The following is a 16374-nucleotide window of genomic DNA, read 5'->3' on the forward strand; positions in this document are numbered from 1 at the left end:
AACCTAACTCTACACCAAAATGACTAGGTGCTGAAACAGAGAGAATGATGAAAGCACCCCAGGTTGTGGGGTGACAGGAAAGATGGTCTTAAAATTAGGGTCAGAAAATAAATGCCCACAAAGGGTACAAGTAAGTACCGCATTCATCCAAAATTCACAAATGCTAAAACTGCTGTTTTTTGAAAAAAGTTAACAATACTTGATCAAAACCATAAGCAGGAATGCTTTATTGGACAGAGGGTAACTAACCAAATTAAGAAAATAAAATGGAATATCAATTCCTTGGCATCACCTACATATATATCCTGAAATACAAAGGATCCTAAAGAGATGCGAATGGCCATCTGGTCCTAGTGCCCCCGAATGAAAATGACAACATTAAGCAAATGGGTCTATTCTTAAGAACTTATAAACTGTATTTCAAAACAGAAAAGGAAGATAAGAATTCAGTAGATCTTAAACAAATAAAGATCACATCCCAAAGTAGAAATTAGGCAAAACTACTAATCATAAATTTCCAGCAAACAAAAGCCTAGGACCAAATAGTTATTATGAAATTCTATCAAAAACTTTAGAAAATAAGCTAAATAATTATGAATAAACTCGTTAAAAATTGAATAATAATGGTAGAATTTTCAAATTTATTATTTCCTACTTATTATTCCTTTAAGGAATAATATTATTCCTATTATTCCTTAAAGGAATAATATCTCGAGGTTTATTTTCATCCTAGAAGTCTAAAATCTGCTCATCATTTGGCATGTTTATTTGTTTTGAACTGGGACAATTTAAATATCTTTCTAAAAAGTTGGCTTTGCTTTCTCTAGTTATTCTAGTTTTGAAAGTTTGATTAATAGTTCTTGTAACACTGAGAAACTACAATGGAAACATTAGATTGGGTATACAAAAGTAAAGAATTTGTCTGTGTCCAATAGTCAGTTTTCCCACAAATTTTACAGTTGACTGCAGACACTTATGTTTGGATAAAAAAAGGAACACGTTGTCAGTTTCTTTGCTGGCTTTAGGAGGTATTTTCACACCATGAAGGACTTCAAACAATATCATTAGGTGATTTTTAGGACTAGTTTATTATCTGGCTAAAGTGAAAAACTTGTGATTGGAAGAAATGCAAAGAAATATGAATACTTGGGTAGTTCATGCAGAGAGGAAGTGAGTAGCTCTGGCTCCTGGGGTTCATGCTTCTCTTTTCTTTGTGACTCAGGGTCTAGCCGGGGAGAGAGGAGAGCAGGGTCCTCCAGGCCCCACCGGCTTTCAGGTACGCACTGACCCCATCTTCCCTTCCTTCTTCCCCCAGTAAAATGCTTCTTTATGAAAAGGATAAGGTTGAATGATGTGACATTCTATAATTTTCAAAGAAGCAATTTCTCTTTTAGTAAATAGGATAGACATTTGGATGAAATCAAACAATTTTGCTCGAAGAACAGGAATACACTTTCCCTGAAAAACTGACCAAAACCCAAACCTCTTAACAAATTAAAAATTATAAAATCCTTTTAATATCTCAGTAGGATTTATTTAACTATATTAAGGCTTATCTAATTTATTGGCATCTAAAATTTTTCTTTTAAATGTTTTATGTTGTATTGAAGTATAGTAGATTAACAATGTTGTGACAGTTTTTAGGTGAAGGGGCTCAGCCATAAATTTTTTTGTTGAACAAATTTTCGTAATTTATCTAAATATGTTGGTAGAATATTTAATAGCGTTGGGTAATCATAATTTGGGGAAAAAGTTTCAGGCTAACTTTCCATATTTATTCTATCAGCCTAAAATGTTGTTCTGAGAGCCATTAAATACTTCACAAATATAAAGAACCTATTGCTACATAATCATTTTTGCTAAGTGGTGTGCAAATAAAAATCTACACCCACAAAAGGATTAGCTGCTGTGTTATATTAAAGGGTATAGGTTTCTAGTTTTATTTTGCTCAACTTTTATTTGAACAGTATCATTTCCTTGAAAATAGTAAGGGAGCTCCATGCATTGTAAAGGGTGAAGTGTTAACACTAGTGGCCTATTAACTTCCATGGAGACACAGGTTTATGTTCTTACTTTTACTTTAGGGGCTTCCTGGTCCTCCAGGGCCTCCTGGGGAAGGTGGAAAGCCAGGTGATCAGGTAAGTTTTTGAATAATAAAAGTAGTAATACTAAAAATTTCTGACTTATAATATCACTTACTATGTGTCAGGTGCTATTCTGCTTTGCTTTAAATTAATTATCGATTTTAATCCTCAAAAGAACTTTTATGTACTAGGTATTATTATAATGCCCATTTTCAGTTCAGTTTAGTTCAGTTACTCAGCTGTGTTCGACTCTTTGCCACCCCATGAACCGCAGCACACCAGGCCTCCCTGTCCATCACAAACTCCTGGAGTTTACTAAAACTCATGTCCATCGAGTCAGTGATGCCATCCAGCCATCTCATCCTCTGTCGTCCCCTTCTCCTCCTGCCCCCAATCCCTCTCAGCATCAGAGTGTTTTCCACTGAGTCAGCTCTTTGCATCAGGTGGCCAAAGTACTGGAGTTTCAGCTTCAGCATCAGTCCTTCCAATGAACACCCAGGACTGATCTCCTTTAGGATGGACTGGTTGGATCTCCTTGCAGTCCAAGGGACTCTCAAGAGTCTGCTCCAACACCACAGTTCAGAAGCATCCATTCTTTGGCTCTCAGCTTTCTTTGTAGTCTAACTCTCACATCCATACCTGATTATTGGAAAAACCATAGCCTTGACTAGACAGACCTTTGTTGGCAAAGTTAACGTCTCTGCTTTTTAATATGCTATCTAGGTTGGTCATAACTTTCCTTCCTCCTTAAAAGTAAGCGTCTTTTAATTTCGTGGCTGCAGTCACCATCTGTAGTGATTTTGGAGCCCCCCAAAATAAAGTCAGCCTCTGTTTCCACTGTTTCCCCATCTATTTGCCATGAAGTAATGGGGTTGGATGCCATGATCTTAGTTTTCTGAAAGTTGAGCTTTAGCCAACTTTTTCACTCTCCTCTTTCATTTTCATCAAGAGGCTCTTTAGTTCTTCTTCACTTTCTGCCATAAGGGTGGTGTCATCTGCATATCTGAGGTTATTGATATTTCTCCCGGCAATCTTGATTCCAGCTTGTGCTTCTTCCAGCCCAGGGTTTCTCATGATGTACTCTGTATATAAGTTAAATAAGCAGGAAGATAACATACAGCCTTGACATACTCCTTTTCCTATTTGGAACCAGTCTGTTGTTCCATGTCCAGTTCTAACTGTTGCTTCCTGACCTGCATATACACCTTGCTTCTCAAGAGGTAAGTCAGGTGGTCTGGTATTCCCATTGCTTTCAGAATTTTCCACAGTTTATTGTGATCTGCACGGTCAAAGGCTTTGGCATAATCAATAAAGCAGAAATAGATGTTTTTCTGGAACTCTTGCTTTTTTGATGATCCAGCAGATTTGACAATTTGATCTCTGGTTCTTCTGCCTTTTCTAAAACCAGCTTGAACATCTGGAAGTTCACGGATCACGTATTGCTGAGGCCTGACTTGGAGAATTTTGAGCATTACTTTACTAGTGTGTGAGATGAGTGCAGTTGTGTGGTAGTTTGAGTACTCTTTAGCATTGCTTCATTGCCTTTCTTTGGGATTGGAATGAAAACTGACATTTTCCAGTTCTGTGGCCACCGCTGAGTTTTCCAAATTTGCTGACATGTTGAGTGCAGCACTTCCATAGCATTATCTTTTAGGATTTGAAATAGCTCAACTGGAATTCCATCACCTCCACTAGCTTTGTTCATAGTGATGCTTCCTAAGTCCCACTTGACTTCACATTCCAGGCACTAGGTGAGTAATCACACCTTTGTGATTATCTGGGTCATGAAGATCTTTTTTGTACAGTTCTTCTGTGTAGTCTTGCCACCTCCTCTTAATATCTTCTGCTTCTGTTAAGTCCATACCATTCTGTCCTTTTTTGAGCCCATCTTTGCATGCAATGTTCTCTTGATATCTTTAATTTTCTTAAAGAGATCTCTAGTTGTTCCCATTCTATTGTTTTCCTCTATTTCTTTGCATTGATCGCTGAGGAAGACTTTTTTTAATCTCTCCTTGTTATTCTTTGGAACTCTGAATTCAGATGGGTATATCTTTCCTTTTCTCCTTTGCTTTTCACTTCTCTTCTTTTCACAGCTATTTGTAAGGCCTCCTCAGAGAGTCATTTTTCATTTTTGCATTTTTTTTTTCTTGGGGATGGTCTTGATCCCTCTCTCCTGTACAATGTCATGAACCTCTTTCCATAGTTCATCGGGCACTCTATCTATCAGATCTAGTCTCTTAAATCTATTTCTCACTTTCATTGTATAATCATAAGACATTTGATTTAGGTCGGACCTGAATGATCTAGTGGTCTTCCCTACTTTTTCAATTTACGTCTGAATTTGGCAGTAAGGAGTTCATGATCTGAGCCACAGTCAGCCTGGTCTTGCTTTCGCTGACTCTATAGTGCTTCTCCATCTTTGGCTGCAGAGAATATAATCAATCTGATTTCGGTGTTGACCATCTGGTGATGTCCGTGTGTAGAGTCTTCTCTTGTGTTGTTGGAAGGGGGTGTTTGCTAGGATCAGTGCATTCTCTTGGCAAAATTCTATTAGACTTTGCCCTGCTTCATTCTGTACTCCAAGGCCAAATTTGCCTGTTACTCCAGGTGTTTCTTGACTTCCTACTTTTGCATCCCAGTCCCCTATAATGAAAAAGACATCTGTTTTGGGTGTTAGTTCTAAAAGGTCTTGTAGGTCTTCATAGAACCGTTCAACTTCAGCTTCTTTGGTGTTACTGATTGGAGCATAGACTTGGATTACCGTGATATTGAATGATTTGCCTTGGAAACGAACAGAGATCATTCTGTCATTTTTGAGATTGCATTCAAGTACTGCATTTCAGACTCTTTTGTTGACTATGATGGCTACTCCATTTCTTCTAAGGGATTCCTGCCCACAGTAGTGGATATATTGGTCCTCTGAGTTAAATTCACCCATTCCAGTCCATCTCAGTTCACTGATTCCTAGAATGTCAATGTTCACTCTTGTCATCTCCTATTTGACCACTTCCAATTTGCCTTGATTCATGGACCTAACATTCCAAATTCCTTTGCAATATTGCTCTTTACAGCATTGGACCTCACTTCTATCACCAGTCACATCCACAACTGGATGTGTTTTTGCTTTGGTTCCATCCCTTCATTCTTTCTGGAGTTATTTCTCCACTGATCCCCAGTAGCATATTGGGCACCTACCAACCTGGAGAGTTTATCTTTCAGTGCCCTATCATTTTGCCTTTTCATACTGTTCATGGGGATCTCAAGGCAAGAATACTGAAGTGGTTTGCCATTCCCTTCTCCAGTGGACCACATTCTGTTAGACCTCTGCACCATGACCTGACCATCTTGGGTGGCCCCAGATGGCATGGCTTAGTCTCACTGAGTTAGACAAGCTGTGGTCCTGTGATCAGATTGGCTAGTTGTCTGTGATTGTGGTTTCAGTCTGTCTGCCCTCTGATGCCCTCTCTCAACACCTACCCTCTTACCTTGGACGTGGGGAATCTGCAGCACAGCCGCTGCTCCTTACTTTGGATGTGGGGTAGCTCCTCTCGGCCGCCCCTGACCTTGGACGTTGGGTAGCTCATTTTACAGATGAGGAATATGAGGCACATAGATATTAAGCAATTTTTCCAAAATCACACAGCCAATATGATGTCAAGTGCTTATAGGATTGTGTTATTAATCACTAAATATGTCTTATTGGAACTGTTGTGCTTTACTGGAGACTTCATAAACAGTTATGAACAGAAAATTACATTTTATTTATATCATTTTACCAACATATAGGTTTATATAATTTATTTTTCTTGGAGTGATTTATTCATTCATTTAACTTTTAAACAAATATTTGGTGAGCACTCTGTCCTACACTCTACTAAACTTTGACCTTAACTAATTGAATAAGATGAATTGGACCTTGCCTTAATTTTTATTTTAATAGCGACAGAGAGTATAGAAAGACAGTTATGACAATAGCATGTTTTAAGTGCAGTGATAAGGGAAGCACTATGTATGTGTAAATCTAGAGGATGTACCTAATTCAGACATTGGAGGTTTAGAAAAAATTTTCCCAACAAACTAGTATCTTTTATGTAATCTGAAGGATAAATGGTGGTAAGTCAGGAGGAGGGAAGGTAGGAAAATATTCTAGGAAATGGAAACAGCAAGTGCAAAGGTTTGCTAATCAAATTTAGGTGTTGAAAATGTTTGGTAAGTCAGAAATACGGTAACAACTTGAGAAGGATGAAGATGAGGTTAGAGGATGACAGGGAATGTTTTGAGTCTAATTTGTTCTTATTACTGGAGTAATGGGAAGCTAAGGAAGGGCTTTTAATTAGAGAGAAATACTATGAAATTTGGGCTTTAGGAAGATCATGCCACAATGAAGACAGTACATTTAAAGGATAAAACTTGAGGCCTACTTGATAAAGTTATTATTTGTATTAAATACAAATAACATTTGTATCATTATTATAATACAAAATTGTACTTGTAATTTTAAGTGACAAATTTTCCTTTAGTTAAGAGTTTTTAGTTAAGACTTTTAACATAGTCATGACTGCATTAGTTTGAACTTACAATTTCTAGCAGAGTGTGTTGTCTATATTCTGTGTTCAAGAAATATTTAGTAAATTGAATTAAGTTCTTATTTTAAAGATCAGTACTTCATTAGTTTTAATTTCACTTTCCTCTGCTACAAGTTTTTCATATTCCGTTAGGAAATTAAAGTTCTTGCTTTGTCACTAAGTAATGTACTATCTTTGTGAGACAATATTTTGCCTGTGCTCATTGCCAAAAAACAGTCATCCAGGTATTTCCATATAATGTATATGATATCCCCTCATTTATAAAAGTGTACACATTTTTCTTTACTCAATATTATGGACTTAGTCAGATGTCCAGTAATGTATTAGAGAAGAAATTAGGTATATGATCTGGAAAACTTGCTAATAAATATCTAAAATTTAGTTGAAAGTTTTTCATTTTAAAAAATGTATTTTATAGGGGGTTCCTGGAGATCCTGGGGCAGTTGGCCCATTAGGACCTAGAGTAAGTATTTTCTTCTTCTTTTTTTGATTAACTGTGTTTCCATTGGCTTCCGTTTATAAAACCATCTTTCATCTTAAACTTGACTGTATTTTATTCATTGCAGTTCTTTTACTTGATGAAAATCAGTCTGATGAGAAATAGTCTGTGCTGTGAAGCCAGCATATGCTTCAAGTTCATTTCTTCTCACTAAATTAAAAAATTGAGTCTTAATGGTTGCTCATCTCTAAATCTTTTCCCAGAAGTCACTTTTCAGATTTCTGGAAACGTATTTAAATCCATTTTCGGATCAAGCACTGAGACTGTTTGTCACTTCTGTGTTGTGTAGGGAGAACGAGGAAATCCAGGGGAAAGAGGAGAACCAGGAATAACTGGACTTCCTGGTGAGAAAGGAATGGCTGGAGGACATGGTCCTGATGGTCCAAAAGTAAGTGTGGTAGTGAGCTCAGTAATTTTTATTAATTTATTTTTTTAATTGTTAAAATATTTTATTGCAAAATAGTTGCTTTACAATATTGTGCTGATTTATAATTTACCGGTCAATAAACACATGATGGTACTAGAATTTATTTCTCTTGTTTTTCCAAAGTAATTTCTTTAACAAATATTTAAAGAGCACCTACTTGATTTTCTTTGACGTTAAAGAGTCGGGTATAAAGGAGTCTCTTCCTTGATGGGATTTATGATCCAGTACACAAGGTAGTGATATTTCCTCATATACAAAACAATTTCTAAAATTTATTTATATATTTTCCTAAGGACTTTTATTTATAAGCAGAGGCAAGAAATGGAAAATTGCATAATTTATTAGGAGATGTTCCTAATCATATGCTCCATTTCCCTTGTCACAGTTTCTGTAGTTCTGCTCACCAAATGTATAAAAGTATGTCATTTTTGAACTCTGAAAGTACAATGCATTATAACACAAAAATCAGCACCATTTCCTTTTGGGTCCCATTCTAAAGTTGATAGAAGATAATGTGGCCATTTTCAGTGCAAACTACTAGAGCAGAAATTCTTGTGATCAGATGTTAGATACCTTATCACCTTCAAGGGCCAGAGATCATGTAAGATCTACCTCAGTTTCATTACTGAATAAGCCTGAAAACCAGCTTCATTTCATGGGTTCTTTAGAGAGAGAATGGATGTACTCTCTAAATGTAATGTCTTCTTTTTCTTATTAGAATCCTTATGATGTTGCCAATAAAAGAAAATAAAAAGGCAACTCTATCATTTTTGTTTGAATCAGTACCCAATTTTCCCAGAGAGGAAATCTGAAAGCAAAGCAACAGTCAAAACAGAAAGGTATTATTTAAAGAAAAAATAATGACCTCAGAGACAGTTTTCCCAAATGAAAAATATAAGCATTAGGTTGAGCCATATGTAATTGCCAAGATTCTACTATTTTTGGTCTACCAAAACAGGGATTCCATGTGGCTAAACCTTAATATATAGATGAGCTTACTTATGTTTTTTCATTTTAGGGCAGCCCAGGACCACCTGGAACCCCTGGAGATACAGGCCCACCAGGTCTTCAAGGTATGCCAGGAGAAAGGGGAATTGCAGGAACTCCTGGCCCCAAGGGTGACAGAGTAAGTTTATTTATTTACTTATTTATTTTATTCATCCATTTAGATTTTCTGCTGATAATGATTTTCTGGGCAGACTTTTACGTCTGCCATCCTAAGTTGCAAGTCGTTCATTCTTTCAGTATACGTGTACTTAGAAAATGCAGTCCCAACTGCATTGCTCCCACCGTTGTTCTAGGCCCAAGGGGATACAGCTGTGAACATTAGAGATGAGCTCTTGCCCTCATGAAGCTTCCATGCCAGTGTAGGAAAAAGACACCTAAGTGAATAAATGGCATTTTGTGTGTTTTCGCAGGGTGGCATAGGAGAAAAAGGTGCTGAAGGTACAGCTGGAAATGATGGAGCAAGAGTAAGTGAAACCATTCTTTTCAGTGGCGGGGCTGGGAATCAACATCATCATTACTGTATGAGTTTGCCAGAACTTTCTAGAATAAGTCTCATGTTTCCATGGTGGTCAAGATTTGGGAGAATGATGAAATCTGAGATTTGACATTGATTGCCTGTGGATATTCATTTGCTTACCTTGAAATAGAACAAGCCAAAAAAATAAAGTCATTATTGAGAGAATGAAATAAGACACATTTTTACTGTGCATATAAAATTGATGCTTTAAGCAGTGGGGCCCTCTTTTTCCTTCTCTATCATGTTTATTCCATATGCAATGTTTCTGTTTATTAAAATGCTAATCTAATGAGTCATCTTAGACTTCCTTCCAGTGTAGGCAAGTAGAGTTTTACCGAGTAACCAAAGGTGTGGTGAATGTTTCTCAAAATGCTAGATGTCAGGTGTGAGAAAATTACTGCACGATGAATCATCATTAATGAGACTGAACAAGCGAAATGTAAAGAAGGATTGTTTAATGCCCTTCCAGAAATTGAGGCTTAACAAGCTTTATGTCCTCAAAACTAGAATGTATTTGCAATTCTAAGGATAATCAAACAATCAGAATGAAAATATATTTTCAGACATGAATGATTCTCTCAGGTAAGAGCAGATAGTTAGTCACTCAGATAGTCAACATTTTCTGGAAATAGTGCCTGATATTTGCTAAATAGTTTCTGATTCAGTATGACTTAGTTTGCTGTTAGTTGTCATACTGTACCCTGACAACAGCAGTTGTGCTATTAAAAAAGCAAATGACACTGAGCTGCTGTTAATATTTTGATTCTGCCTATTGAGTCACTATTAATACACTGATTATATTAACTTTTGAATAAAAAATATATATTATAGGAAAGTTTTAGCCTTATTATAATAATTCCTTTTTTCTTTTTCTGGAAAGCTAGTTAAAGGTGAAACAATTTAGCAAACTATGAAATCAAAGTATCTTTGCCTTTTAATTAAATCTAACATTCGATTCAATATTTCAAAAGTGGTCTAAGTGAATCTGGTTTATTGTTTGTGCTTCACATCACAGTTGGTCTGGAGTGCACAGTAAATAATGAAGAGCTGTTTGAAGGAATGATGTGCTGTCAGTTTATTTTAAGGAGAAATATCCATCTATTGCTCCACTGAACTATTGAATACTTTGAAACTGCAATGCAATAGGATCAAGACTTAAGCAATGACTGCTTAATTTTTAGTGAGGGAAATGCATTGTTTCAGGAAAAGAAGCAGAGAATTTATCTCATATAAAGGGGAAAAAATTTTAGTGTAGTCACCTTTATATTCAATCAAATCTTTTAAGGAAGTGTATTAGGTGAATGACAGAATATTGTTTCATTATAGATCTAGAGAATTTAAGATCGCAGTTTTCTCATGTTCTTGTCTTAAAATACAATATAAAATTAAAAAGTCATTTTATTCCCTAAGTTTCTTCTGTGATGCATACACAAATTAAATGGCAAAGGAATATCTGAGTTTCTTGTGAAAAAGCAATACACAAATATCAGAGAGAAAACCTGTTTTAGGAAGGGCTCCAATGCAGTGCAGCTGTTTAAAAACTGTGCTTGTGTGAGGAAAACCCCACCTGTCGCTCTGCTATACTCTGAGCCAGAGAACACCATCACCTTCAGTGCCGTGGGGTGGTTCCATTCACTTTCATCACAGAGGAATGTGGAAAACTGAGGGCTTTAGCACAATTTCACTTTTCTAAAAAATAAAGGAATGATATTTCACTTCTACAGTTTAAGAATAAAGTATTCTATAGAAAATAAGAAAAGCCTTTTCAATCTATTGTCAAATTTCAAATAGATATTAGTAAAATTAAACAAGCTAAGAAACACAGAAACATTGTTGAAGGATAGCACTGGTTTCAGACTAATGTTTGAAGAGTGTTATGTATATAGACGAGTTGAGTTGGATGAAACAGATTGAAACATTTTGTGGAGGGAATCCCCTGGGAATTGTTTTAGCCTAGATGTAAAAATATTGAGAATATACAGACTGTATCATTTATTACAGGTAATGTTTTACAAAAGCAGTCATCTGTAACAAAATAGTACCTTCTTTGTTTAAATGTGGAGATTTCTGCACATTCTTTTCCTCAATATGCCTATGCTATGTTCATTGACAGGGTCTTCCGGGTCCCTTGGGCCCTCCAGGTCCTTCAGGCCCTACTGGAGAAAAGGTAATGTCAAAAGTTGTTATCTTGTGGACTCAGAATTCTGAGATCTGAGTGCTGGCTCTTTTTCATAATGTTTTCTCTTTCATAAAATATGGTAGCTGGGCTAGATCATCTCAGAGTTCTCCTCCCATCCACCTAACACATCGAACACCATGTCCTACAGTTGTACTGTGTTTTGCCGTTGCTTTGGACAATAACCATCCAAAATCTGCTTTGCAGGGAGAACCCGGCCCTCGAGGTTTAGTTGGCCCTCCTGGCTCCCGCGGCAATCCCGTAAGTGACAGTATTTTGATGTTCTGTAGTGTGAGATTGAGCAGTAAAAGAGGCCATCATTTTGTCTTGATATTTATATGAAACCATGCCTGTTGGGTTAGGTTACTTTTAACTTCCTGGTTTTCACCTTTTACTTTTCTTATTACACTTAAAAAAAAAATCAGTGTATTATTTCTATACAGTCTATTAAGTCTACATAAGCAGCTCATTTACTAAATAATCAGAAGCTTCTTTGAGACTTGGGATTTTTTTTTATGACCCTCATCCATATCACCCTTAGGAGTCCTCTCAAGCAACATGTCTAATTTCTCTATATGTACATTTCAAGACACAGATTTATAAAATTGTGTTTAAAAATACTGTTCCTGTTTAGAGTAATGTGTGAAACCTACAGTAATGTTTGTCTTCTAGGGTTCGCGTGGTGAAAATGGCCCGACTGGAGCTGTTGGTTTTGCTGGACCCCAGGTATGATTTTTAAATGTCTTGAATTTACAAATGATCATTCTTCTTGCTACAGCAATGAATTTAATTATCACTATCATTTGTTTTGAAGGTATATTCAAGATTTTGGAAGACATAGTTTTCTAGGCAATAGTCTCATTTTCAATACATTTTTTTTTTTTCATGGACTGGCACAAAATGGATGCATCTGCATTATTTTGAATTATATACTTGTTATAATAAACAATATGGTGGCATAACTTACTTTTTCAGACTGTCTTCAAAGATCTCATTGGGTGTTTCTTTTTTTTTCTAAGCTTTTATACTGATTACAAATCACCATTTTATAATATATGAATAAATGATAATTATTATGAAAAATTTGTCTGTAAGTGTTGCAGCCAGTTCCTTATTTATTCTTTGGTGTAGGGTCCTGATGGGCAGCCTGGAGTGAAGGGTGAACCTGGAGAGCCTGGGCAGAAGGGAGATGCTGGCTCTCCTGGACCACAAGGGCTAGCAGGATCCCCAGGGCCTCATGTAAGTTTAAAGTAAAACAAGATACAACTTGAGTCCAGTTCCCACTGTTTAGACCTTGTGTTTAGACCATCTTTCTTTACTGTAACACCCTTTTGTTTGTTTCTTTCTGTTTAGGGTCCTAATGGTGTTCCTGGACTGAAAGGTGGTCGAGGAACTCAGGGTCCACCTGTAAGTTGGTTTGAAGCTCTGGGAATTATGCATAGCTAGTCACAGATATCTAGTACTTTATAGCCATCTTAAAGTTCCTTTGAAGCTGTAACAACCAATTTTTAGTTGTATATATTGCAGTCGAAAAAGTGCTTAACTTGGATGACAATCTGCATTAAAATTAGTTTTATGACTTTGGAGACCCAGTTTCCTCATATATAACCTAAATAATAGATTACCTATGGAAGAGGGAATGAATAATATGAACGCACTTTATGTAATTCTGTTATAAGAAATTTTAATGTGATCCTAGTGCTCGTCTTCAATATACTTGTATATGTTCAAGATAAATGGAAAGTGGAAAGAGAAAATTAGCATCCTTCCTACCAGTTAATCCCAACCGATTCACAAAAGCGCGATACAAGAAAAAAATTTATTGCTCACAAGAAGGAAAGGGATATAAAGTCCTAGGTATCGCTGTAAAATAAGTAGACCCTAGAAAGTATATATAACTAATTTTTATTTTAAAGTTGCTTGTATGATATTGTATTTCTAGGGTGCTACAGGATTTCCTGGTTCTGCCGGCAGAGTTGGACCTCCAGGTCCTGCTGTAAGTCAATTCAATAATTGAAATCACTGATAGTGGAATAATTACACACAACACATAATAACACACACAAACACACACATGTACATATTATAATGATACACACACATATATTTGAGTTATTATTTGTTCTTTTATTTAAATACTTAATGATTTGCTATCCTGTGTTAACAGTTCTTGTCCCAATAATTCATACAGGTGTGTTGTCAAGCGAATCATCTTTAATCATTGAATGTTTCTTGGAGGAGCTTATTTGCAAATCCTTTTAAACACCAGTATTTGACTATTACTTCATTTGGGTACTGAATACTCACAGTATTGTGTGGTAATAATCATTCCTTTCAGTTAGGAAGAATCTCTGAGATTATCTATAATAGAAGTTATTTTTTCATTACAAGATCAAGTCAGATAAAAGAAAATACATGTTCATTGTTGGTGAAGAGCCTTATGGAGTTTGAAAATTCAAGTTAATTTCAAACGCATTTTTTATTTTTTTACAATTTCAAACCACATTTAGTTTTTAGTTGAAGTTTAGTTGATTTATAATATTGTCAGTACGCTTTTCATAATGAGTCAGAGTAATTGTCTGCAGATAATGAAATGAACCTACAGCTGTGTATTTTACTTTTTGTTTAAATCCACTGAGTGATTAACAAGAAAAATGGACCTGTGAAACGTGGGGTTCTGCTTCTGCAGCAGAGAGCCCCGTATTAGGTATTCTAACATGGCTTCCACTTTGCCCTCTGGGCCTCTTCCCATGTTGTACTAGGGAGCTCCAGGACCTGCGGGGCCCTTAGGGGAGCCTGGGAAGGAAGGACCTCCAGGTCTTCGTGGGGACCCCGGGTCTCATGGACGAGTAGGAGATCGAGGACCAGCTGGCCCTCCTGGTGGCCCAGGAGATAAAGGGGACCCAGGAGAAGATGGACAACCTGTAAGTTTGGCATCTTGGTTCTAGACTACCTCTAACTAGAAACTCATAATAACTACTGCCACAAAGAAACTGTTTATACATTATCCTGAGCACTTTATAATCCTTTGAGTACATTGTGCTCTATAGGTTTTTAACTTACAATTCTCTATTCTAGGAAAAATTATATGTCCATTATATAACATTATAACGTATCCATTATATCCATAACATATCCATAACATATAACATATCCATTACATATAACATATCCATTATATAACATAATGGATATGGTATTCAAAAACTAAACAAGAAAACAATTTTTTGTTAAATATCTGTACTAAGAAAAAATTTTAAAGCAATTTACTGAATATATAAATGCCTCAACATTAATATGTTTAGATAGAGCCCAACTTCTTTTCTTTGTTTTAAAATTTTTGTCAGTTTAAAAGGAGGAAAACTGTCTGAATATTTACCTCTTTTATTCTGTCAATATTTACATTATCTTCAAGTTCTTTTAAACTAATTCTCAGCTTTAATAATGGTTTAATTGGTTTAATTCCAACCTGTTCTCACTTTTAAATAATGTTAGAGGCTCAGTGTGGATTACTCATTTTGACTGCTCATATATGGTATAATTTAGTAGAACAGAATCTTAATACTTACTTAATATTACATACTTAATATATTACTATGGGTAATAATAATACTCGTAGTTAATGACCTATAAAGCTGTCATCTATTACAAAGTGCTTGCATATAGTTTTCCCTGGAGAATTTCTTATTATAGTTTGTATTCAAAATTAGGGTCCAGATGGTCCCCCTGGTCCAGCTGGAACAACTGGGCAAAGAGGAATCGTCGGCATGCCGGGGCAGCGTGGAGAGAGAGGGATGCCTGGCCTTCCAGGCCCAGCAGTAAGTAGCTGCACTGGTCAATACTTCATCTGATTATGTGCAATATTATTTGTGAAGGGAAAATTTACCTTTTTTTCCCTAATAATTTTAAATCTTTTAAAGGCACAGAGTATCTGAAAAACCTTTTGACTTTAAATGTCAAATTCTTAAGTACCTTTGAAAAATATATTTATTTAACCCTGGGACTAGAGACTTAGACAAATAAGGATGTGGATTTTTGGTGACTCTAAATCTTTCTTCAAAGATTAAAAATACCCATGGAGCTAGAGAAGAGGGATAATCTCCTGGTGAGTAGGTAGCCTCTTTTTAAATAAACATGCCTAATGGAAAAATCCATATTTCACAGTTCAGAGACTAAGTTTTCATAAACCATCAAAGGGAAGAAATAGTTGAGCTAAAGTAATACTGGAGGTGAAAGTGGGGTGAACTATAATGACAGATTCTGAAAGCAATCTCCTATTCCCTGGAGGTTGCTAAGAATTTCATATTCCCTGGAGTATGGATAAAAGTTTAACTCACTGTTAGCTTTGAAGAGATTAAAATTTACTGCTGAAAGTTTACACACTTGAGAAAAAAAAAATGATGTTTTTATATGGAATGTGGAGATAGATTTACTGCTGGGGTCTTGGAACTGGGGACATGTGAGTTGAGATATGAAACCAGCAGACTAGGAGTCTAGAGCAGCTTTATTGTTATCAGGAGTGAGCCAAGGAACCTGGAATATTTGCTCTCCCAATAGTGAGCTCAAACTGTCAGGATACAGAAATAAAGTGAGGAGACTAAGTGGAAGAGTAAGGATGACCTTGTCTTAGTGACACAGATTCAAGACGGGCATCCAGATCTGAAAATAGTACTTCGGAGTAAAACCCAAAATGCACCTGAATTGGTGCAAAGAATAGTCCCATCAATATATCAGGATGGGTGTGGTAAGAAGCGGGTGCGCCTCTGGGAAGGTACTGCAGTGATAATTGGTGTTGTGTGATAACTGATAGTTATTACTCTAGAGGGAGACACTGGGTGCCATTTAAACATAGCTGTTATGTGAACTGTCTCCTCAAGCTTCTTCAGAAGTGGTTGACATATTTATGCTTTATTTCAGGGCACACCAGGAAAAGTAGGACCAACTGGAGCCCCAGGAGATAAAGGTCCACCTGGACCCGTTGGGCCCCCAGGTTCCAATGGCCCTGTGGGGGAGCCAGGACCGGAAGTGAGTACTGCAGTGAAGATCATCCTCCCCTCCTTGTCTGGTGTTATGGGGA

General features: G+C 36.5%; 1 protein-coding gene across 1 annotated transcript in view; it reads left to right on the forward strand.

Annotated features, from left to right (window-relative positions):
* COL5A2 (collagen type V alpha 2 chain) overlaps positions 1 to 16374 on the forward strand; it is a 152607-nt gene that overhangs the window by 119765 nt on the left and 16468 nt on the right. The window contains exons 30-44 of the mRNA XM_020900310.2: positions 1223 to 1276; positions 2085 to 2138; positions 7089 to 7133; positions 7459 to 7557; positions 8615 to 8722; positions 9015 to 9068; positions 11235 to 11288; positions 11505 to 11558; positions 11970 to 12023; positions 12429 to 12536; positions 12651 to 12704; positions 13240 to 13293; positions 14060 to 14221; positions 15008 to 15115; positions 16215 to 16322. Of these exons, the coding sequence (XP_020755969.1) occupies positions 1223 to 1276; positions 2085 to 2138; positions 7089 to 7133; positions 7459 to 7557; positions 8615 to 8722; positions 9015 to 9068; positions 11235 to 11288; positions 11505 to 11558; positions 11970 to 12023; positions 12429 to 12536; positions 12651 to 12704; positions 13240 to 13293; positions 14060 to 14221; positions 15008 to 15115; positions 16215 to 16322 (1170 nt within the window). The remainder of the gene's footprint in view (positions 1 to 1222; positions 1277 to 2084; positions 2139 to 7088; positions 7134 to 7458; positions 7558 to 8614; positions 8723 to 9014; positions 9069 to 11234; positions 11289 to 11504; positions 11559 to 11969; positions 12024 to 12428; positions 12537 to 12650; positions 12705 to 13239; positions 13294 to 14059; positions 14222 to 15007; positions 15116 to 16214; positions 16323 to 16374) is intronic.

The sequence above is a fragment of the Odocoileus virginianus genome, chromosome 13 (genome assembly GCF_023699985.2).
Source record: "Odocoileus virginianus isolate 20LAN1187 ecotype Illinois chromosome 13, Ovbor_1.2, whole genome shotgun sequence".
NCBI classification, from domain to species: domain Eukaryota; kingdom Metazoa; phylum Chordata; class Mammalia; order Artiodactyla; family Cervidae; genus Odocoileus; species Odocoileus virginianus.